Source organism: Aethalodelphis obliquidens, unplaced genomic scaffold, assembly GCF_003676395.1.
Source record: "Aethalodelphis obliquidens isolate GAN/ISIS:26980383/991018 unplaced genomic scaffold, ASM367639v1 scaffold7, whole genome shotgun sequence".
Taxonomy (NCBI): domain Eukaryota; kingdom Metazoa; phylum Chordata; class Mammalia; order Artiodactyla; family Delphinidae; genus Aethalodelphis; species Aethalodelphis obliquidens.
The window spans coordinates 7524581-7548916 of record NW_020837951.1 but is presented as its reverse complement, the minus strand read 5'-3'; the positions used below and the strand labels follow the sequence as shown (position 1 = coordinate 7548916).

The following is a 24336-nucleotide window of genomic DNA, read 5'->3' as shown; positions in this document are numbered from 1 at the left end:
TGGGGGAGAGGAGGGAGGCAAGCCCTGGGGAGAGAATATGAACTCAGTAAGTGCCCTTGGACGGGGCAGGGGCTTGGTCCCTCAGACCCCTCCCACACCCTCAGAGCCCTGGGGGTTGCTTGGCAGCACCTGGGAGGTGCCGATCCAGGTGGGCAGGAGGGCCAGGTCCCACGCTCACATTGTCTTCTCTTCTGTCTCTCTTTCTCTGTGTCGGTGTCTCTCTCTTCCCTCGTGTCCGTGCCATCCTCCACCCCGGCCCCTGGCTCTGCTTGGCTTTCACTGCCCTCCTCCTCCTCGCCCGCCCGCCCCGGCTGCTCCGCCCCTGCTCCCCTCCTCCTCCCCGGGTGCAGGACAGGCCTCTTCACACCTGACCTCGCCTTTGAAGCCACAGTGAAAAAGCAGGTGCAGAAGCTTAAAGAGCCCAGTATCAAGTGTGTGGATATGGTAGTCAGTGAGCTCACAGCCACCATCAGAAAGTGTAGCGAAAAGGTATGATGGCCGCCCAGGAGGGGCTGGGCCTGGCCACCCCTTCCTCATGGCCAGGGCCTCCCGTGGGCAAGAACCAACTGCTGAGCAAGCCCGGCAGCCTCTCAGCCACCCAGGTGGACCCAGATGCCCAGGCCGGCCCGGCTGATTCCTGGCCCCAAGGTCTCATGCCGGCTTCTAACCCCGGGTCTACTGTACTCATGATTCCTTCAGGCCCCCACCTCTCCCAGAAGACTTTGCTCTAACCCAAGCATCCTCAATGGCCGCTTTGATGGTGATGATGATAAGGAGAATGGCCGCTGTTTATTGAGCACCTACTGTGTGCCAAGCACTAGGCTAAGTGCCTGCCCTTGTCATCTGACTTAATCCTTTTAACAACCCTAAGCAGTGAGTAGTCTTATCCCCATTTTACAGATGACAAAACTGAGTCTCAGAAAAGAACAGCAGAGTGGGATTCAGATTTAGGGAGGCTGAGGGAAGAGATCTGGGATCAGGGCCTCCTGGGGCAGGGGAGCTATCCCAGCCCCTCAAAACCAATTTGCCTAAAAGCATATTGGGTTACTCACTTTACTGTAATCCATACATGTTTGACAGGGTCAGCCTCTTTTGAGTCGTCCGTGACCTTTTAGATGGCTTTTTCCTATTTGTCTACTTTGGGGCATTTTGGGGACTTTTCGCCAGATCATCTAAAGCAGTGCTTCCCAGGGGCCTGCATGAGCCCAGCCTCACTTGTATTTGCAAAATCTCCCTACACTGGGAGGTGGGGGAACATCTGCCTTAACTTCATGTTTTAAATAAGTATCACGGTTTTTGTGGCTCATATATAATTAGTCCTGTGCGCCCCTTACACAATCCTATCTCACTTTTGCCAAATGGGGATAGATTAAGCAAATTAGCATCCACTCAGTGCCTGATCCAGGTGGAATCAAATCTGGGCTGGACTTTCTCTTGCATAGTATATATCATGATATCTAAATCATGGTCCCACTGCATCATGAATACTAAGCAATGCAATCTTAACTTTTGTTAAACTAAAAAATACCGAGTTTATTTTAAGCTGCCTCAAATCTCTTTACAAAAGAACACAAAATATATCTAAATTTTTAAAAATTTTGGGTTTTCATTTTGAAAGGAACACACTCTCAATTAGAGAAAATTTGGAAAATGCCCAAGAGTGAAAAGGAGGCAACAACACTCCCTTTCCAAGAGCCACACTGAGATTTTTGTACATTTCCTGCAAATACACTCCTTTTTTTAAAAAATGAAATTATCGGTATTGATTTTGTTCTGATCATACATGATTGTTATCAAAATATTCAAACTGCACAGAGAAAGCAAAAGTCCCTATAAGCTCACAGCCCTAGAGATAAAGACTGCTAGCAGCACACCCTTCCTAACTAATTACAAATATACACCGGTTTTAACCTAAAAGGGATCACACTGACCACACTGATAGTGAACTCTTCTTTTTTACTGAGCAATGTGGAGTGGAATCCTTGTAGTAGCTACGTAAAGATCATGCCCTTGAACAGCTGAATTGTATTCCACTGTAGAAATATGACATGATTTATGTATTCAATATCCTATTGACAGACATTTAGGTTGTTTCCACTTTTTCTTTTCTTTTACAAACAGTGCTGCAGTGAATAGCCTTATAAATATATTTGTAGTACTTATCCTGTCATTTCTTTAGAGCAAATTTCTAGCATAGAATTGCCTCGTCAATGGATGTGAGCACTCACAGTTTTGGTAACTTCTGCAAGATTTGCTCTCCAAAGAGTTTTCACCAATTTATTCCTCCAAACTCTTTTTTCTATACATAGGTTTATTTACTTTGTTAGGTATTTACACTGTGAATATATTAGTATCCTGCTTTTTCTCTTAATAACATACATTTTGGTGGGTGTTATTACATAGTCTATGTGAACATTTTTTTAAATAAATTTATTTATTTATTTATTTATTTAATTTTTGGCTGCGTTGGGTCTTCGTTGCTGCGTGCAGGCTTTCTCTAGTTGCGGCGAGCAGAGGCTACTCTCCGTTGCAGTGCGCGGGCTTCTCATTGCAGTGGCTTCTCTTGTTGCGGATCACGGGTTCTAGGCACGCACCCTTCAGTAGTTGCAGTGCATGGGCTCAGTAGTTGTGGCTCACCGGCTCTAGAGCACAGGCTCAGTAGTTGTGGCGCATGGGCTTAGTTGCTCCGCGGCATGTGGGATCTTCCGGGACCAGGGCTCGAACCCGTGTCGCCTGCATTGGCAGGTGGATTCTTAACCACTGGCCCACCAGGGAAGTCCCTATGTGAACATTTTTAATGATTGCATAATATTCTATTGAATAGATTTATCACGGTTTACTTAACCATTTTCCTATTGGTGAACACTGAAACAGTCTCTAGTTTTTCAATATTATAAATACCCTGGCAATGGACATCTTTGTGTGTAAAGAATTTTATTTTTCTTTCTCTAGGATTATTTCCTTAGGATAGATTCCTAGAAGACTGATTACTAGATATAAACATTTAAAAACTGTGGAACACTTTGCTGAATTGCCTTCCAAAAAAGCACTAATTAGGGTAAATGGTAATATTTTGGAAACAACCCAGATGTCCATCAAGAGGGGATTGACTATGGTATCACACAGACAATGAAAGACTATAGTTGTTAAAAGGGCAAGGGATATTTATTTCCATTCACGTGTCCTTCCACAATGTACTGTGGGGGGAAAAGCAGGTTTCAGAGACGAACGTATAGAATTTGGGGGGGAAAGTAATATATATAAATGATAAATATATATAATATAATAATCTACATAAGTGATAAAATTCCAAAGGCATAGTTACTAACCATTATTTTAAGAAGGCAAAGAACACAGGAATTTTTTCATTTCTACTTCACAAACTTTTGTCATATTCAGATTTCTTACAGTGAGTCAGTAAATTTTTGTAAGGAGAAAAATTGATCAACAAAAACTTTAGAAAGGAAAGCTTATAAATTATTTCTTTAAAAAATTGCCTTTTAATTGATTTAATGCATAGTAGTTTTTTGTTTACATAGCAAAATTCACCCATCTTCCTCTTTTTTTTTCCCTCCCCAAATCTTCTAAATTTAGCAAGCCATTCCTGCTGATTATTCCTAGCCCTGCTGGGATTAGAGTTTCATCTCTGGATGAAATCTGGAGTTTAATGTCCAGCACAGGGTGTGCTTCTCAGTCCTCTCAACAACCCTAAGAGGGAAGGTGCCATTATTACCTCATTTCACACATGGAGAAACTGAGGCTCAGAGGGGTCCAAGCACTTTCCCAAGGAAGGTCAGCAGGGTAGGGGGCTGGCTTTGAACCCAGAGCCATGGTGGCTCCAGGGCCTGCATTCCTGACCACTAAACAGTGGGCTCCAGGCTGACTGCCCCACTTAGCCAAGACCTGAGAGAGAAAAGTTCCATTTTAAAAACTGGCTGAAAGTTCTGGAAATGCTCAGAGGCAGCCAGAATGGAAAAAGATGCTCAAAGGGAACAGAACTTCTCAAAGGGGCTGAGGCTGCCCTGTCATTTGTGACACATGGAAAACTTGACAAATGTAATATCCAGGCCGTTAGTGGGAGAACTGGTCATGCTCTTTGGCAAATTGCTCCCTCCTCCTCCCTCCTTGCCCCTCCCGCGACGCCACCCAGGGAGGGAGCACTTGGGACCATCTCAGAGGAGGCTTTGCTGGTGGCCGTGACTCGGTCCCAAATCTACCCCAACTCGGGGATCGTGAGAAGGAGTGATGGCCTATCCCTGAGCCTCTCGGTGCAGAAGGGTCCACTGGGTCCCTCCAGCCAGTGCTGTTTCTAAGCCCCGCCTCTCAGGCTGCCTCTCTTCCAGGTCCCCTGAGCTTGGCCACATGAGCCACACCCTTGGCAGAGCCACGGAACAGTCAGCGGGGAGTGGGGAGGATGTGGCATCTCTCAAGTCTGCCTCTCCTGGGCTGGCATCCAGGGCGCTGCTCTCTCCCCCATCCTCCTGCCTCTCCTGATGCCCCCCACCCCTCCCCCACCCCATCCCCTTGGCCTCCATCTTGCCTTCAGAATCACTACCTGTGACCCAGGCACGCTAACCTCCAGCTCTCTTCCCACATAGGGGGATCCACCTGCGGGGCCTGACCCAGGATAGGAAGAGAGACAAGGTGTGGGTCTAGCTTTGCCCAGCCTGGGCCCCTCCATGGCAGAGGAGGAAGTCCCCTTGGATAGACTTCCACCATCAGCAGCTCAGCGAGTCCCCCTCTCCAAGGAGCTGCCGGTTCATGAGCCAGAGGGCAGAGGAGCCCATGTCTGCTCACCCTGGCAAGGAGGGCAAAGACTTCCATCCTTCATTCATTCCCTCATTCTTTCAACGTGCCCTCTTTGGGCACTGGCAGTGTGCCCAGCCATGGGCCCTACCTTCAGGGCAATTACAGTCCAGTTTGGGGAGGGAAGTGGGGTGGAGAGGGATGGGGCACATGGAGGTGGTCACAGTAGGCTCTCTGGAAGACACGATATTCAACAGAGTCCTGAAGAAGGAGTCAACCCGGGTTTTGTCCAGAGCCTGGCTGAGCTGAAGGCAGAGTCCACAGGCAGGGGGGAAGGGTTTGGAGCAACTTCCCTTTGGCCTCAGTTGATAAAAACTGCGGGGGGTGGGGGGTGGGTAGAAGGGTGCTGCTGAGCTTCTACCCCCAGAGGAGTGGGGTAGAGACAGGCTGGCCGGCCAGCTCTGAGCCAGGCAGATGTGTCGGGTTAGCGGTGCCGGGACAGGGCATGCAAAGGGAGGCAAAGCCGGGTGGATTCGACCAAGAGGGCCCCCGCAGGGTACTGCTCATGCTGCTGGCACTCCCACTCCGCATGCCCACCCCACCCCCAATGCCCTCGCATGCCTGTGCCTCCTGCATGTCCTTTGTGTAGCTGCTGGTCTTCCCCTGCTCCCCTCCCCCAGCTCTGACAAGGAGCACTGCCTGTCCCCAGCCTGACTCAGGAGGCCACCTGGCACCTCGGGCCCTGCCCTCCCCAGATTCTCCCTGGATCGTAATCTGCAGGCTGTTACCTGCCTGATTCCCCACCTGACTGTGCCTCCAAGCCTTTGAGGAGGCAAGGGGTAGCCCTGAGGATCAGTGAAAGTTTGGGGCGCTAACAGCGCCCCAAACAGAGGCCTCAATCGAATAGGTCTGTTTCCAAGATGGCTGCCACCAAGATGGCGGCCGAGGAGCAGGCTGATTCCCAAGGCATTTGTGCTCATGGGAACTGCCGGCCCCCGTGAAGTCGCCCAGGTAGGCTAGTGAAGAGGGCCCGGGACTGGGAAGACCCTTGACTTGCCATTTGGAGCCCACAATTGGGGGAAAGGGGTGGCTGTGGCTGGGTGCCATCAGCTTCCTGGGCCCCCAGGTGTGGGGCATTCTGTGTGTCCCTCCCACCCCACGGCCCTGGATTCTGGTGGGGTTTGGGTGCCCCCTACCCGTGCCCCCAGTGTACGTGGCTCTCTCCCCTGCCCCCACCCCAGCTCCAGCAGTACCCCCGGCTGCGGGAGGAGATGGAGCGCATCGTGACCACCCACATCCGGGAGCGCGAGGGCCGCACCAAGGAGCAGGTGAGCCCACGCACCACCCCCTCTTCCCTCACCTTTCACTCCTGCCCTTGGGCTCACCTCCTTCTTCCCACTTTGTCTCTTCTGTCTCAGTCTCTCTTATACTTTCTCTCCTTGTATTAACTTTCTGCTTCTCTCTTGCTCTCTTTTTTGTTGTGAGAAAATATATACATAACATAAATTTTACTATTTTAACCGCTCTAAATTGTGCAGTTCAGTGGTATTAAGTACATTCAGACTGCTGTGCAACCATCACCACCAACCATCTTCAGAACTTTTCATCTTCCTAAAATGAAACTCTGTCCCCCTTAAACAGTGACTCCTAGGGACTTCCCTGGTGGTCCAGTGGCTAAGACTTCACACTCCCAATGCAGGGGGTGCGGGTTCAATCCTGGTTGGGGAATGAAGATCCCACATGCCCCACAATGCAGCAAAAAACAAACCAAAAAAATGACACCCATTCCCCCTTCCTCCCAGCCCCTGGCAACCACCATTCTCCTTTCTGTTTCTATGAAGTTGATGACTCTAGGTACCTCATATAAGTGGAAGCATACATTTGTCCTTCTGTTTCTGGCTAACTTCACTTAGCATAATGTTCGCAAGCTTCATCCACGTTGTAGCACGTGTCAGAATATCTTTCCTTTTTAAGGCTGAATAATATTCCTTTGTATGAATAGACCACATTTTGTTTATCCGTTTTTTCCCACTTTTGGGCTATTGTGAATAATGCTGCTATGAACACAGGTGCACAAATATCTCTTTGAGAGCTTGCTTTTAAATCTTTAGGGTATATTTCCAGAAATGGAATCGCTGGATCATATGGTAATTCTATGTTTAACTTTTTGAGGACCTGCCATACAGTTTTCTAGAGAAGCCGCTCCACTTTACAATCCCACCATCTGCTTCTCAACTATCTATACTCTGGTCATCTCACTTGGGGCCTCTCTCTCTCTCTTTGCTGTTTCTCTGGGTCACCATACACCCCTCATAGGCGCCCTCCCTTCCTTTTATGTAGTCATTTATCAAATATTCTTTCATTCATTCATTCATTCATTCATTCAATAAGAAGCATATTCCCTGAATGCTCCTCTGAGCTGGGAGGGGCAGAGGTGAGCAGGCTCCCTCATGGCTCTCACAAAGCTCACAGGCGAGTCCTTTTCCCTTGGCCATCTCCCTGTCATCTTCTGTCTATACCCACCTCTGGCTCCCAATTCCCAGCTTCCATCCTCATACACCCCTTCTCCACAATGGTGCTGTCCCTAATCACTCACATTTTTGTTGCCGATGTTGTGTTTCTAAATCCTCACTGGTCTCTTTTTAATGACAAAATGATAAATACTCAATAAAATATTCAATCAGTATAGAAGTCATTAACTTACGAGTAAGTGTTCCTCCATTCACGCTTCCCCGCCCGCAGTCTCCCATAAAAGAAACATTATTAAAAGTGTGGTGTGTCTCCTTCCAGACATTTTCCCTGGGCACATACAGATTCCAGATTTCCTCTTACTCTTAAAGAATCACAGTCCTGCGGTGTGTCTTGCCTTTTTTTCTCTGAAGATAATTGTAGCTAACATCTGTTGAGCACCTATTACAGGTCAGACCCATGACCTTCCTCCCCTCACTGTGTCTTCACCACTCCTGTGAGACTGAAACCCTTCATTTGTGGAATTTGAAGCTCGGTGAGGACAAACTCACAGGAATCAGCAGGGCCTGGGTCTGAACCCGGCAGTGAGCATCAGGAATGTCACCCCCATCACAATTTGGTCACAAATCCCATCACTCTTAATTATTTGCAAAGGGGATTTTCCCATGCCAGAATCTGGAAGTTATCCTCATTCTTCTGAACAGCTGTAGAGTGCCTTTTAGTTTAGAGGATACCATAATCTATTTCACCTTCTGATAGCCATTGGCTTGTTCCCAGTTTTTCTCTGCAACGCACCACACCAGACTGAACACCCTGGTACATGTATCTTTGCTCACTCAAGGAGCTTATCTGTGAGATATAGTTCTAGAAGTGAATATATGCATTTTAATGTTGTCAAATATTGCCAAACTGCCCTCCAAGAAGGTGATACTAATTTACAGTTCCACCAATGGTATGTGAGAGAATCTGTCTTCCCACAGTTGTGCCCACACTGGTCATTATCAATATTTATTATTAGTTTGATGGGTTAAAAAGGGGTCTCACTTTAACTTACATTTCTTTATCAATGAGAGGGAGCATTTTTTACATATCCTTATTGGTTGTATGCATTTCTTCTATGGGTTACCCATTCATGTTCTTGGACTATTTTGATTTGTGTTTCTTGTCTTCCACTTATTGATTTATAGGAATTCTTTGTTTATTATGGATACTATTATGGATACATTTATTTATTGTGGCTTATACATTGATTTATTATGGACTCTATACATGCTGCAAGTATGCTTCTCCCAGCTTTTCATGCATTTTAAAACTCTGTGGTATCTTTTCCACTTTACTGCTGACCTGTGTATCCTTGAAGGTCATGCTCCTCATCGATATTGAACTGGCTTACATGAATACCAACCATGAGGACTTCATAGGCTTTGCCAAGTGAGTGCTCCCTGGTCAGAGGAGGTGACACCTCGTGTGACTGTGTGTGTATGTGTGTGTAGGACCCAGGCCTGTTGGGTTAAGCCTCTGGGTCTGGTGCCCACTGAGCAGTAGCAATGAAGCCGGGCCTCTTGAGAGAAGTTTCTGGGACTCTTCTTTCTCTCCTCATTAGTGCTCAGCAGAGGAGCAACCAGATGAACAAGAAGAAGGCTTCAGGGAACCAGGTGAGTGAACTCCAGTGCCCCAGCCGGAGGGATGGAGGGTGCCGGATGGACGCCAAGCTCTGAGATCCCCCTCCCCCGAGGGGAAGGGTCCCACAGGGGCCAGAGAGCCTGTCAGATGCCAGCCACAAGCCTCCCACTCTGCATCAGTAACCCTCTCTCCTCTCTCCCGGTGCTTCTCGTGGTTGCTATGGTTACCTCTTTGCAGGATGAGATTCTGGTGAGTACCAGGACTGGGGCTCTTGGTTTGTGTAGTGAGGGGGAGGAGGGGACCCATTTGTAGTGGGGATGTGCAGGGGTCAAGAGGGCACCCTTTGGTTTGCACACACCAGCCCATGGGTGTCCACACATGCGCTCAGGCCAGAGGCAGGGTCTAGCCACACACAGAGTCCCACCAATCTGTCCATCACTGCGCATGAACTAAGCATCTACTTCAGCCAGAGGTAGACCATGTGGGCTGGGGTGGGTGAAAATGCCTGGCAGGGGCCTGGCACTGAGTAGGGGCTCTTTAAATATCGGTCGGATGGATGGATGGATGGATGGATGGATGGTTGGATAGATGGACGGATGGATGAGAGAGAATGTTTTTAAGCTGGCATCTCTACTAGAGAGTTGAGTAAAGAGTGAATGAAGTGTCAAGAGACCAGTGCCTCCTTACCTATTCTGTCCTTCAGATCTCTGCTGAAACATCACTTCTCAGCCCCGGTTGTACCACCAGCCATAGAGTTTGAGCTCTTCCAGAAGCTGTAGTTTCTTTGTGATAATATAGGTGTTTGTGTGATTACTGGCATCATATCATTTCCCTCTTGAACCCCATAAGGGGAAGGGCTGGGTCTGTCCTGTTCACCAGTAAATCCTCAGCCCCCAGTGCAGTGCCTGGCACACAGTAGGTGCTAAATAGAATGAAGGAGCTAATGAATGCAGTATCCCAGGGCAGTTCGGTTCAGCAAACACTCACTGGTGCCTGTACTGTGCTGGCCCCTGGACAGGAGTCAGACTCTGGCCCTGCCCCTTGGAAGCCTGGGCTTGTAGTCAGGCCCCAGGCAGGGTGGAAGTGGGGGGAACAGGAGGTCCCTGGCGCTGGGGCTCTGGAAGGGGGTTTTGGGTGAGCAGGGAGGAGGGCAGAGCTGGGGGTGGCCGAGGCAGGACAGGAGTCAGGGCGGGAGCAGGGTGGAGAGGTCTGTTGGTCAGACAGGGGAGATGGAGGGCCAGGGAGTGGCATTCAGACTCAATTCCAAAGACAGTGACAAGATGCTGAGGGGATCCTCTCCAGACCGGGACAGGGTGGGAGGGTGGTCATGAGGCACTTGGCTACCACATCCCTGTTAATGACTAAGGCAGCTACTAGCTGTGATCCGCTGTGTGACTTAGGTTCTCCGCAAGGTTCTCAGGGAAGCCAGAGAGGTTTAAGGAGGGCTGGGAGTGGGGGCGGGGGGCGGGGGGGGTGCTTTGGGGGCCTTAGAAGCAGGCTTGACCCCAGAGGGCTTTCCTGCCAGCCCCAGGCCGCTCAGTCTTCTCTGGATGCTCAGGGGAGAAGCCAGGGAGGCCAGGGCTGGGGGAGGGAGCAGAAGTAGCTCCCTTGTCCCCTCAGTCTGTCCCACTACCAGGGTCTGGTCAGTGTCCCTGCCCTTGGAGCAGAATCCACAGGCCCTAATCTGCGTCAGTCGCTCAGGACAGTCCCAGAGACAGCTGCTTCCTGCTGTGAAAAGAGACCTTTGCCTGTTACTCTGGGCTTCTCCAGGGAAGAGGAGTCTGGACAATTTGTGCTCAGCTCCTCCCCGCCGCGTCTGTGCTCTACCACCGCACCCCTGTCCTGGGGCTTGGAGGCAAAGACTCTTAGAACCCTACTATCACGGCATTCATGTATTCATGCCACAAATATTTATTGATAACTTACTGTTTGCCTAGCACTCTGCCAAGTGCTGGGATACACCAGTGAGGGAGAGAGTTCACAATTTAGCAAGACAGACTGACATCAACAGATAATCACACACACGCACGCAAATTCAAAATTCCAGTCATCGTCATAGAAGAAAGCTTAAGGGAGTGATGAGAGATTATAATAGGGGTCCTGACTTATATGGGGGGCCGGGAAGAGTCTGCCTGAGAATGTGACTTCTGAGCTCATACCCAGAGGATGAGTAGGATTTGCCAGGCCAACAGGAGGAAGTGCTTTCTAGGCAGAGTCAACAGAAGCACGTGCAAAGTCCCTGAGGTCAGAAAAAGTCTTTGAATAAACTGACTGTTAACCTGAAAAGATACTCAGAGTTATCTTGCCCAATCAGCCACCTAAACTCTGCTTGCACACTTTTTAGCAGTGGGGAGCTCGTCCCCTACCAAGGCCACCAGTCCTCTACTCAGATGGCTCTGTCAGAAGGCTCTTTATCCTGAGCTGACCTCTGCCTTCCTCTGTCTTCCTCTCTGTTCACTTGTGGTTCAAACCAGGGCAGGTCTGGCCCCCACCCTCTCTGACCAGCCAGGCCTTGAAGAGCTGGGGGAGGGGTGAGCTTTTGAGGGTCTCTCTTTGCCCACCCCATCCTCCATGGGGAATCCTGGCCTCTGTCCACTGACTTCCTGCCCCCCCCACCCTCCAGGTCATCCGGAAGGGCTGGCTGACCATCAACAACATCGGTATCATGAAGGGGGGCTCCAAGGAGTATTGGTTTGTGCTGACCGCCGAGAATCTGTCCTGGTACAAGGATGACGAGGTAAGTAAAGGGCCACTGGTCATCAAGGGGTTTGGCTGGTGGCCAGAGGCAGGCTGAGACCCTACCACAGGCTTGGAGTGGACTGAACCACCCAAAAGGGGGATTTAAAACTCTCATCAAAGACCTCTGGGTGGAGGTGGGAGGTCAGGACCAGAGGCAGGCAATCCTGGGGGCTCATCCAGGCTGGATGGAGAAGAGGGCTTGGCAGGACTGGGGAACTTGGGGCTCAGTGCCCTGGGGCAGGCAGGGGTGCTGGGCATCCCTCCCTGACCCCACCAGCCCCGCAGCCTTCCTGTTTTCTTGCTCCAGGGCGTGCCTCCTACTCCGTGGCCTCCACAGGCCCATGACACACATGAGTCCAGCTGCCAGACACGCTGTTAACCCCTGCACCCCAGCCCCCCAGCCCCCAGCAGTCCGAGGGGGATGCCCAGGGTGCCTCCAGCCAGAGGGGCGAGGAGCGATGGGGCCCCACAGAGGCACCACCCCAAACTCCTCCCTGCCCACTGGGCACAGAGAAGCCCAGCCACCCCCCTTCCCTGCTGCTGGTCTCCTTTAAGAACGAGTCCCTTTGGCTTCCACATCTGGATTCCAGAGGTGACCAGAGAGAGCAGGGAGGGCTGGGGGGGAGGGGGCTTGTGGTAATGAACTCCAGCTGGCCAAGGAGTGGGGGGAGGGACCCCCTTCTTCCTGAGGGGTCTGTTGAAGGCGAAGGTGCTCTCCATGGGGGAGCAGAGCCTGGGGCAGTGGCCTCTGATTTCGCTCTCCAAGCCCCCCTCCTTGATCCCTGCCCCCTCCAAGTCTCCCCAGGCAGGGCCCCCCTCCTCACTTTGGGCGGGGCCCTCTGTCGTCACCGGCGGGGGCGCCAAGCCATCTGGACCTCATTACCCCAACCCTGGCCTCTCCCAGAGCATGGGGCCCCTCGAAGGGTGGAGCGTGAGGCTGTGCGGGGCATGGGTGTGGGGACCGCTTCCTGCTCTACCGCCTGGGCAGCCTTCCTAGACGTGCCCGTGCCCCACCATTCCTTGGGCTCCTGTGTTGAGGTTCCTTGCACAGGGCCAGGGGACAGTGTGACTGGGGCTGGGGGCTAGAGATGGGCTACACTGGGGGGAGGAGGGAGTATATCTGAGCAGGGCCCCCGTCCTTGTATGTGTGTGTGTGTGTGTGTGTGTGTGTGTGTGTATCGGGGGGCTGGTCTCTGTGGAACTTCGTGTGTACATTTGAGTTGAGTCGAGTGTGACCCCGGCGTTGAGTGTACGTGTGGGTGGGGGAGGGCTGGGCAGTGAGTGCTGGGAGGTGAGGGTGTGTGTGAGGCTTGTGGACGTGGGGTGTGGGTGTTTGACAGGAGAGTGTCTGGGGTATAAGCTTCGGGGCGTGTTCGGTGTTTGAGGGTTTGCATGTGTGTTTGGGGGCAGACCATGTGTGCCTGAGGCGTGTGTGCCCGTGCCCGGTGTGTAAGCATCTGTGTGTACGTGTGGCGAGTGGACTTGAGGAGGGAGGGCGTGCGTGTGGCACGTTTGAGGATATGTATTGTACGTGTTGGGGATGTAAGGATGGGAGAGGGCTGGTGTTCCATTGTGAGCGGGTGTGTGCATCTGTGTGCGCATGTGTGTGCATGCACTTGTGTGTGCTTGGGACACGGATGTGTGGTTTAAAATTCGAGTGTGGGGATGTATGTCTCCGAGTTGTAGGTGTGTTCGTGCCGAGGTAAAGTTGCGTGTGTGTGTGGGGTTGTGAGTGGATCTTTCTGCCCTAAAACAGCTGGGGACAGGGAGGTGGTCCGGGCTGGGCGGAGGGTGATCTGTCCCCCTTCTCCACCCAGCCACCAACCGTCTGGTCTTTGGGACTTGGGTGATCCTCTGGGCAGACAGGCAGCCGCCCACATCCCCAGCCCTCACTGACCCCCCATCTTCTCACTCTTCCTCCGCCACCCATCAGCAACCCCACCCCGTCCCACAGCATGGTGGTGCCCCCATCCCTGTTGCCTCCTCCCAGCCCACCCTGTGCCCCCCAAGCCCCCTGCCCCGGCTCCAGGCTCCGGTTCTGGGATGGCGTGCGGGGGCCGCTCCAGCTCTCCAGCGGCGGTGCCGAGGGTCTAACCCAGCCCAGCCTAACCAATGTGCAGACTACTGTACAATTTGGAAGTCCTGAACAGATAGTCTAAACACTGGGTAGACGGAGTGGAGGTGTCCTCTGATCCATCCAGGCTGCAGTGTCTGTCCGTCGGGTGAGAGCTTCAGCCCCATGTCCTGGAGATGCAAGGTCCCCAGCCCAGCCCAGCCAGCCCGGGGTCCCCTCTCTGCTCTGACTCCCCTTCTGCCTCCTTTGACGTGGCAGGGGTGAGCGGGAGCTCTGGCTGGGGAGGAGGGGCCTGGGGACGGGCCGGCCTGTGGGAAGGAGGGGGCTGCTCCTACCTAGTGTCCAACCCCAGAGCAGAGCGCAGGGCGGGTGGCGGCGGGGCCTCCCTCGAATGCTTCCAGATGTTCCCTGGCCGCGTGTGCAACTTCCTCCTCTCCTCCCCCAGCCACCCTCTGGGGCTCCCGGCCACCCGCCTGGCATAAAGAGGGCTTTATGTGGCTGGACGGGCCAGGGGGGTGCGGGGGGCAGAGAGAGGTGGGCAGGATGACGCCAGGACGTGGAGCAGGGTCCTCCGAAACCCAGCCCCCGACCCGAGATCCGTGGCGAGGCTCATGCCCAAGCCCCGAGTCCTCCAAACCCACACAGTCACCCCAGCCCGGGCCCCCGGGTGTGGGCCCTGTGGTGTTGGGTTGACTAGTGGGGTACAGGCAGCAGAAACCCCTCCCCTCCTCCCAGAGCCCCATCCTGGGGTACCTCCTCCGAAGATCCCTGAGCTCCTCCCCTCTGTCTGTAGGACAGAGGAGCCTACAGTCACGTGTCAGCCCCCACCAGACGTACACACATGTGCACACAGGCCTGGCACCCACATGCCATCCACAGATAAGCGTAACTCCTCCCAGACGATACAGATAAACCACACAGACTCAGCCCATTACGAAAACTCTATGCACGTAAGTACGTGCACCCACAGCGCAGGTCCCGCAGGTACATTCATGCAGACATATGGACATTTACAGTTGCCACACATACACACATGCTCACACGCACACACAGCCGGGCTGGCACCTCCTCAGGCACCCTCGTGCACACACAGGGACACATGGGCACACGCACAGTGGTGAGAGGACACGTGCTCAGACATGCACATGTTTGCACAGACATACAACCACACACGTTGCACACACACACTCACCATCTCCAGGCTTGTGCTGTGTGCCTGATCGCTAACACATGGGCAGCTGTGGGGAGTGGGCTGAGCCAGCCCTTTGAAGCTGCCAGGCCTGGTGGCCGCCCCCCTTCCCCGTCTCTCCAGTCAGGAAATGAAGTCAGAGGCTTATCCAGAGCAGGCCCCATCGGCCAGGCTGGCGGCAAGAGAGGCCGAGTGCGGGGTCCCTGGCTGGGGCTGGCCTGGCTTGCGTCCAGGGCTGGCTTGGGGCGGGATGTGGGAGCCAAGCTCAGCCTCGCCACCCCAGGCTCTTGAGCTCTGGCATGGATGCGGAGGCGGTGGGAAGGGCTTGAACGCCGTGGGGAGCCGAGGTGCCCAGCAGACCCGGGGCCCCGTGGCCAGGCTTTCATCAGACAGCGCCCACGCAGTGCAAGGGGGCTGGTGGTCTACAGCCCCAGGTCCCCCCGCGCCGCAACATGGAGCATCCTTAGGGAGTGAGGCGTAGCACAGACAGCACCAACCTCACCCATCGCTCCTCCCTCTCCCCCAGGAGAAAGAGAAGAAATACATGCTGTCCGTGGACAACCTGAAGCTGCGGGACGTGGAGAAGGGCTTCATGTCCAGCAAGCACATCTTTGCCCTCTTCAACACGGAGCAGAGGTGCGCCTGCCTGCTCCCACGGGGCCCTGGGGAGTAAAGACGGGCCCACGGATCCAGAAGACAGAGAGATCTGCCCGGGCTCCCCAGCAAGTCATTCACTTGACAAATATTTGTTGAGTTTCTAATCTGTGCTACACTCATGTCCAGATCTCATTCCTGGCCTCCCTCCCGCCACCCCTTCCTTTCTCCTTCCTGCCTTTCCTCCCTCCCTCTCCGTCTCTCTCTCTCCCTCCCTCCCTCCTTCCTCCCCTCCTGTCCTTCTGCAATCACTCGGTTAGTACCTGCCCTGCATGAGATACTGGCAGTACCAGGCCTCTCCCCTCCCAACCCAGGGCTGACTCTAGTGGACTTTCTCCTACTCAGAGATGAGGGTTCAATACAGCTGCCAAGAGGGGAAAGCCTGGGAGGGGGCCAATGGGGGTTGAGATCTAAGCCAGGGGCTGCACTGTCATGGGTCCCCCTTTCATGAGAGCTCAGTCCCTTTCTAATAGAGTATTTTACTGCTCATTTCACTAAATCCTCTCAATGACCCTAAAAGGCAGGAATTGTTATTATTAACCCATGTTCCGGATGAGAAAACTAAGGCTGGGAGAGAAGAAGGGACTTGCCACAGCTGGCAAGTAAGAAAGCCAGGATTGGCCCAGAGGCACGATGACCCCAGTCCACGCACGCCCTTAACCACCAAGGTGAATGGGCTTTGTCCCCCATCTCCCCTCACCACCTGCCCCATCTTGCAGGAACGTCTACAAGGATTATCGGCAGCTGGAACTGGCCTGCGAGACACAGGAGGAGGTGGATAGCTGGAAGGCCTCCTTCCTGAGAGCTGGCGTGTACCCCGAGCGTGTTGGGGTGAGTGGCAGGGGAGGTAGGGGAGGGGCAAGCTGCTTAAAATAAGGGGCTCCGGGGGAAGCCATCTACAGTGATGCCAAGCCATTCCATATTTTCCGGCTCTTATTGGGCTCAGAAATAGCAGGGATCCTCCCCCTACCTGCTCTGGGGTGGGATCAGAGTTAACCCTTCCTCCCATCCTTCTCCAGTGCAGTTTTACATGACTCTTTGTCTGACACAGATGGCATTTCCGACATCCCTTTCATATGATCATGCTTTCTTCTGACTGCCTTCACTTTTCTACCCTCTTTCACTGTGACAATGTCTAGAGTTGCCTTACAGTTGGGGTGCAGTGCCCTGGGTTTACTCAGTCCCTCCTCTTTTCCTGTGTGTGTCTGCTACGGCTGTGCTCGCTGGTGGCGGCGGCGATGATGGCAATGCTGGTGTGGTGACCTCTATGGCTTTGGTGTGGGCCTCCCAGGACAAAGAGAAAGTGAGTGTGTCCCTCTCTCATCTTCTGCCAGGCATCTCTAGCCTGGCGACAGATCTGGCCAGGCCTTTAGAATCATGAAGGGTCCTTGGAGATGTCCTGTCCTAATTTATGGACTGGGAAAGTAAGGCAAATTCTAGGTACTAGAGTCAGAGCCAAGATAAGGCTGAATGAGGGTTTGGGGTCCTGAGAGGCACTGGGGTGGACAGAGCCCAGAGACCCAGAGCTATGGGGGAGCTGGTGTCTTTGTGTACAGGCCAGTTGCTTCTCTCTGTATCTTAGCGTTCCAGGCATCCTTGAAGGGGCTGGGACCCGGGGGATGCCTGGAACCTGGCTTTGAGGTCCTAGCCATCCTGATGCCCTGTCCTCAATGGCAGGCCAGTGAGACAGAGGAGAATGGCTCAGACAGCTTCATGCACTCCATGGACCCACAGCTGGAGCGGCAGGTGGAGACCATCCGGAACTTGGTGGACTCATACATGGCCATCGTCAACAAGACTGTCCGGGACCTCATGCCTAAGACCATCATGCACCTCATGATCAACAATGTGGGTGCACCACCGCGTGGGGGGCGGGTGCTCTCGTGCGACCAGGGAGGCAGGTGGCCAGGTTGGCCTGGAGTAGGCACGGGCTAGTCATGTGGGACCAAGTCTGGGGAGGGAGGCATGGGTCCACGCCAGAGGTATCCAATAGAAATGTAATGTGAGCTTCATATATTATTTTGTAGATTCACATAACCAAGTTGTTCCAAGCATGCTTAAATGCTTTCCAGGAGGGGCTAGGAATATGCATCTTTTGAGAACTCCCAGACCATGTTTTGAGATCTCCCACACCATGTTTTGAGATACACACCCCACGGAACCACTTCCACCCATGGCTTAGTGAAAAAGCATGGCCTGAAGGGAATTAGAACTGTGTTGGAATCCTGGCTTTGCCTCAACCCTGTGTGATTTTGAGCAAACGAACTACCCTCTCTGAGCCTCTGTTTTCTTATATGTAAAATATGGATAATGATAGAGTTGAGGATTAAATGAATATAAAGTGCATAACAACACAGTGCCTGGCATGTAGTAGGTGCTCAACATAAATTTAGATAATGAATAAATGAGACACAGGCCTACGGCATAAAAAACCTCAGCATCTCTCCACAAATGTTCCAGAGCCTGGCCCAGGTAACATCTGGGAATTTTTAAGGAGAACATTAACCCATGCCCTACACACAGACACTCACATTTCACCCGATCCAGGCACACATTCACACCTGCTACTCAAGGATTCAGAAAATTTTAAACTGTCATCTTCCTTATTTTGGTCCAGTGGAGCATACAAGTCTTTGGAAAGGGTGTAACTACCCCATTTTACAGATGAGGAAACTGAGGCTGAAATAAGCTGAGTAACCAGGTGTCCTGGTGCATAATAGGCCCTGAGTGTTCTAGATCTATGACCTTGAACAGTTCACTTTTCTTCTCTGGACCATCTGAGAAAAAGGGCAAGCGGGGAGGCGGGGAAGCAAGGGAGATCTCTGAGTTTAGGCAGTGGCGGAGCCCCATCCCCGAGCTAGTAAGGCCCGGCGGGGAGGGCAAATTGGTACAGGCGTCAGGTCCCAGCCCTCTCCTCTCTTTGCCCGCCCGCAGACCAAGGAATTCATCTTCTCGGAGCTGCTGGCCAACCTGTACTCGTGCGGGGACCAGAACACACTGATGGAGGAGTCGGCCGAGCAGGCGCAGCGGCGCGACGAGATGCTGCGCATGTACCACGCACTGAAAGAGGCGCTCAGCATCATCGGCGACATCAACACGACCACTGTCAGCACGCCCATGCCCCCGCCCGTGGACGACTCCTGGCTGCAGGTGCAGAGCGTACCGGCTGGACGCAGGTACCAGGGCCGGCTCCCACGGCCCCAAAGCCCCCCAGCCCGGGGCCCGCTGGAGGAGGGCCGAGACCGGGCAGTGACGCGACGGCGTCACCGGGATAGCTCCCACCTGGAGCGAGGGGCGGGGCTTATCGCGGGGCGGGGCTTATCGCGGGGCGGGGCTTGCCGTGGAGAGCTGGCTGCCGGGAGGGGTGGAGCTGGAACATTGGAGCCTCTGGGGGCGGGCTTAAACTCCGGCGAAAACCTAAGGCGCGGAGGGGCGGAGCTTGCGCGCATGGGCGTGACCGGCACACAGCTGGGGGCGGGGCCTCACGGTGGGGCGGAGCCGCTCATCTCCCCTCCTTGTCCTTCGCTCCCTGTCGCCCGCAGGTCACCCACGTCCAGCCCCACACCGCAGCGCCGAGCCCCCGCGGTGCCCCCAGCCCGGCCCGGGTCGCGGGGCCCTGCTCCTGGGCCTCCGCCTGCTGGGTCCGCCCTAGGGGGGGCGCCCCCCGTGCCCTCCAGGCCGGGGGCTTCCCCTGACCCCTTCGGTCCTCCCCCCCAGGTGCCCTCGCGCCCCAACCGCGCCCCGCCCGGGGTCCCCAGGTGAGTAGGGGCTGAAAGCGGCGGCAGAGACCGCCGGGCGGGCGTGGCCGGGAGGGAGGTGGGGCCGGATTCCGGAGAATCGGCCCAGGTCGCCAGAGCCGGCCCTCTCTGTCCGGGTCACTCGGACCGTGGGTGCCAGAGCCACCGGGGGTGTGGCCGAGGGCTGGCGGAGCCTGCCCCCAGGGAGCGCTGAGTTCCGCAGGTGGTCGTTTCTGGGGAGGGGGCCGTGGGGCTCATCCCACCTGCCCTCTTCTTTCCAGCACTTGCATGGCGCTTCCCTCCTTTTTCACTCTCTCTCTCCCACGCGTTGCCTCCCTTCTCCTTTCCCCTTCTAGCCGCTCTCCTCCGTTCTCCATTCCGTCCTCTACTTCTGTCTCCTAGCTCCTAGTGAGCCTACCTCAGGTCTGAGGATCTGAACCCAAATCCTCTCTGGATGGGTAGATTTTATTCACTTACACTCAGGGCTACCCTGGTGCCCGCACTTCCCAGTCCTGACTCTTTGGACCTGTCCCTGAGGGTTGTGACTGTGTGACCAGCAAGGTGTGTGATGTGTGTGTGGGCGTGCACACGGATGTGAGAGTGTAAGAATGGCACCCAGGCATGCAGTAGGACGTGGAGCAGCTGGGAAAGGGGCCTGGGAGCCATGGGACAGCCTGATGGCTTCCTTCCTTCCCCTTGCCTCTGGCCCTAGCTGGCCTGGACCAACGTGGTGGGTGTGCGGGCAGGAGTGGAGGCTGCCCCATTCCCAGAAATCTCCAGGGAAAAGGGTTCTACTTCATCCCTTGCCTTTGCCTTCTTGATCCATGACCCTCTTTCAAGGAAGCTCACTCTGATATTTAACTCAGTCTGCCCTGTTTCCACTGGCCATGTTCTCTGAGGAAGAACACATCAGACCAATAATATCCATTTGTTTCCAGATGGCTGGAGGGTAGGGCCATGGGTCTAACCTCCATGAACCTACAGTGAAGCAGAGATGGGGCTTGCTCTATGGTGACCTGACGGCCAAGGCAGATGGGGTAACGCAGGCAGCGTGGTGTCGGTCAGGGGCACTGGACTGGAGTGGGCCTTTAGGCGAGTCACTTTCCCTTCCAGGGCCTCAGTTTCCCTTCCACCAAATGATATTTAACATTCTGCCTTTCTCCCAGGGTTGGTGTGGGGATCAGGGGAGGCAGTGGCTATAGGGATGCCACATTAACTGCAAAAGTGGCTATAGGAACTATTTGCTAACTTCCAATGTGAGTTCAGATTCTTAAGGGTATTTGACGTGCCCAGGCCTGTGCTGAGGTGTGACATGAGAACTGTAAGGTCTGGTACCTGCTCCGCTCTAGTCTGGCTGACACATGGGAAGTCACAGCCTCAGAGGAGAGAGCAGTCTGGGGAGCTTCAAGGCAGCTTGACTTCGGTGAGATCCCAGGGCTGATGGAGATAAGGCTCAGGTGGTGAGGAGTCAGGAGGGCGTTTGGGTAAGGAGCAGCAGGTGGGCAAAAGTTGAGTGTGGAACGCGTTGAGAGCTGCTGGCCAGAGCAGAGTGCAGGTAGAATGAGGAAGAATAAGAAGAGGTTGCCCTGGGGACTTCCCTGGAGGTTCCAGTGGTTAAGATTCTGCACTTCCACTGCCGGGGGCACGGGTTCGATCCCTAGTCAGGGAGCTAAGATCCTGCATGGCACGCAGCACGGCCAAAAAAAAGAAAAACAAATTTGCCCTGGGTAAGGTGGGGCAGGTAGGAGAACCTTCAAAGTCCACAGAAGAGGTTGACTTGGGACTCAGTGCTGTGAGCAGCAGGGAGCCATGGAAGGCTCTTGGGTGGAGACATGACAGCTGGACCCTAAGAAAGCAAGACCTGTCCCTTCTGGAGCAATGCAGGTGGCCCTCTGAGCACGCCAGGCACGAGTGTGCAGGGAGCTGGTGCAGATGCCTCCTGTGTGGGGGCGAGCTTCTGTGTTGTGACTCCGCCCCCGCGTGTGCTTCAGTGTGCCAAGTGGCTGCATGCCCCAGATCCATGCTGCACGTGCCGGCCAGCGAGGTTGCTGGGCGTTGGGGGGTGGGGTGTATGCGTGTTGTTTGTGGGCATGTGTGTCAGCGTGTGCATGCGGGGCCGTGGGGCCTCACCGCATGTGTGTGCACGCCCGGGCGTGTGCGTGTGCGTGTCCCCCCACCCCCAGGCCTGACCCGTCTGTGAGCGTGAACTGCCACGTTGATTTCGTGCTGTCTTTCAGAATCACTATCAGTGACCCCTGAGGAGCGTCAGCCACGGTAGGTACAGGCCTCTCCACCTGCTGCATGAACCGGTGTGTCTGCCCCCTGCCGCACCAGCTCCACACTGCAGGGCGAACCTGGGACCTCAGAGGCAGGCCCCCTCCCTCTCCCTTCTGTAGCTCCAGACTTATTCTTTCCTCTTTCTGTCCTCGCTGCCAGCTGGCTCTCTCACCTCCCTTCTCAGCGAGCCTCGGGACTCAGTGCCACTGCCCAAGACCTCCATGGCTGAGCCTGGGGAGGTCTTGGGACAGGCTCCGCACCCAAGCAGGCAAAGCTGGGTGCTCTCTGGAGGCGTCAGAAAGAGCGCAGAGCTCATGGTTCGTGGTGTTAGGGGCAGGGAGCTTGGCTGGACTCAGGCACCCAGAGGCCTTGGCGTCTCACCCTGGGGTGCCACACTCACTCCCCGATCTGAGCCCTGCCGCGGGGGCAGGGCAGCCAGCTCCCAGCCTGGGAGCTCTGGAAACCGAATCCACGATAGGGCAGAGGAAGTCAAAGTCCCACCTCCTTTATCGAGCCAGCAAGCGAGCAGCAGCTGGGGGTGAAGGCTCTGGTTATTTGATGATTTGGGAAAGCCTGAGTGTCCCCCCCACCATCAGCCCAGAGCACAGCTCACAGGCCAGGCAGGTCACACCGCCCCTTCCCCTGCCTCCGCGGTACTGTCACTCCTGCTGGTGCAGGACTGAAGGCAGCGTCCTCAGCCCCAGGTGGAGCACCGTAGCCGGCCCGCAGGCTCATCCACCTGGGCCTGTTGCTCCTAGGGGTGACCTCCACTTTTCCGCTAAGGGGATGACGGTGTCTGCGGACCTGGGCAAGCCAGCTTCTCTGAGTTCCGCCCCAGCTGGGCCCCAAACTCACCCAGCGAGCCTGCCTGCCACTCCGCACCTGCGCTGACTCTTGCTCTTCTGCTTTTCCCCAGCAGGAAGGGCCCAGCCTCACCTACGCGACCTGCGGCCCCCCGACCAGCTGAGGCTCCCCTCTTAGACTTATAAGCCTGTGGCCACTGGCATCCGGCCGCCTGCCCTCCCTGCCTCCCCAGGGTCCCTATAGAGGACTCGTGGGCTTTCTGCCCACCCAGAGGGGCCTCTAGCGCTCCCTCCAGCCATTCTGTTAGCTTTGCCCTCCTGGTTCAAACAGTGTTCTTTCTCGTGTGTTCCTCCATCAGGCCTGGTGGCTGTCGCGTGGGGCTCACGGCCCCATACTCCCTGAGGCTAGGGATGGCCCTGCGCCAGTGGGTTGAAAGACAGGGGGCCAGAGAAGAGGGAAGCCAGAGGGGGCCGAGCACGTGTCTGGAGCTGTGGGTGCACTGCCTGGTGGTGTGTGAGAGTCTAGCGTGTGTGGAGGGGTGGGCGCTGCCCCAGCCTTTACCCCAGACCCCCGTGAGGCTCTGGCCCCTGCCCATCTCCTGCCCTTCTACCTTCCCTTTCTCGTCTCTCTTCTCTATTCCAGAATCCTTGCCCACACCTGGGTCTTCTGCCCCTCCCCTCCTCTCCCCTGACTGCCGGGCTAGGCTGCCCTTGCCTTACCAGCTCTCTCCCCCTTTTCTCTCTCCCGTTCTCTCTTTGCTTTCTCTCCAACTGCCAGCCGATCGGGTCAGGCAAGTCCATCCCGACCTGAGAGCCCCAGGCCCCCCTTCGACCTCTAACCAGATCCCTCCTATTCCTCGGAGACCTCCCTTTCCAAGCCTGCCTGGACGGCTGTTCTGTGACTTGACAGTGGCTACCCGGCCCCAGAGCTTCCCCTTCATCTGTGACTTAGTCTGTTGTAGTGGTGAGCTGACACATCCAGGCGTGACGTTGGTGAAACTTGTGCCCCTCTGTGGTCTTGCTCCTGCCCAGTTCTATAAATATCTATAAATACTCATATATATATATATATATATATATACATATATATATATATATATACACACACACACACACACATATATGGCCAAGCCTCACCTCTAGTGTCGGGAATCAATCACCATGCTGTCCTTGAGGAGTCTTGTGGCCCAACTACAAGGGAACGCTGTCACCCTGACATCCCCCTCCAAAGCGTGCCACCTCCGATGAGCCCCCGTCGTACGCAGCCTGTGGACAGCCAGCCCCCCTCTGCCGCCCTCCCGTCCCTACCCCCCCTCGAACACGGGGGTGCCGTACTGGCAGCTGTGTGGTTCTCTGACCACTACCGGTCTTGCTGTCTCTTGGCTGAGAATAAAACCCATTTCTGGATGATGGGGAACAGCGTGTCCTCTGTGGCCTGTGTTCTCTGTGGCGCTCAGGGAGAGGTAAAGGTTTAAACATTGGGGTGAGGGATGGGGAAGGACCCAGCTATTGCTAGGGGGCTGTAAGATGTGGAGAAAAAAGCCGCATCCTCTCCGAGGCCTACTGGGAAAGCACCTGGAGTCAGCTGATCCTCGTCCTGTGAAACCTGCTCTGGCCACTAGGGGGCGCGGAGGGAGGACCGTGAGGTGCTGGCCAGGCAGGCACTGTGGAAGGACAGGCAGAACAGGCCACCAGAGGGGCAGGGCGATGGAATGGAAAACACCTGGACCACAAGTCAGCACTCAGGGTGCTGTGGCACCCTGCTTTCCCTCCCTGGGATTAGATCTGACTTCTGAGTCTCTCCGTCATTAAGGCAGGACTGCCCCGAGAGCCCCACGGCGGTCCCCCGGGAACCCCCAGTCTTCACCAGGCAGCATGCAGGTGACAGGCCTTGGAAGATCTCTTAACAGCCCGGTTGGATGTGCTCAGACACACTGGGGACCAGCACAACCAGAAGCTTGCCCTCTGCTGGCAGGACCCACTCCCTGTTCAGTGCTCACGGCACAGGACCCAGCGACAGAAGAA

At 54.8% G+C, this 24336-nt stretch overlaps 1 protein-coding gene across 15 annotated transcripts in view; it reads left to right on the top strand.

Annotated features, from left to right (window-relative positions):
• The window catches only part of DNM1 (dynamin 1), a 44452-nt gene extending 21164 nt beyond the window's left edge, over positions 1–23288 (top strand). The window contains exons 11-23 of one of the 15 annotated variants that reach the window (XR_003432480.1): positions 5988–6074; positions 8576–8646; positions 8819–8870; positions 9076–9087; positions 11462–11575; positions 15367–15476; positions 16214–16325; positions 16786–16797; positions 17172–17342; positions 18429–18644; positions 19037–19252; positions 21469–21505; positions 22428–22506. Coding sequence is in view for 10 of the 15 variants with exons in the window: in XM_027104708.1 (XP_026960509.1) it covers positions 351–489; positions 5988–6074; positions 8576–8646; positions 8819–8870; positions 9076–9087; positions 11462–11575; positions 15367–15476; positions 16214–16325; positions 16786–16797; positions 17172–17342; positions 18429–18670; positions 19037–19252; positions 23090–23150 (1399 nt within the window). In the remaining 5 variants the exon portion in view is untranslated. Of the gene's footprint in view, positions 1–350; positions 490–5987; positions 6075–8575; positions 8647–8818; positions 8871–9075; positions 9088–11461; positions 11576–15366; positions 15477–16213; positions 16326–16785; positions 16798–17171; positions 17343–18428; positions 18671–19036; positions 19253–20621; positions 20624–21468 lie in introns of all 15 variants that reach the window. The other 14 variants (XR_003432482.1, XM_027104708.1, XM_027104707.1 and 11 more) reach the window with 14 other exon arrangements.
• Positions 23289–24336: the final 1048 nt, after the last annotated feature.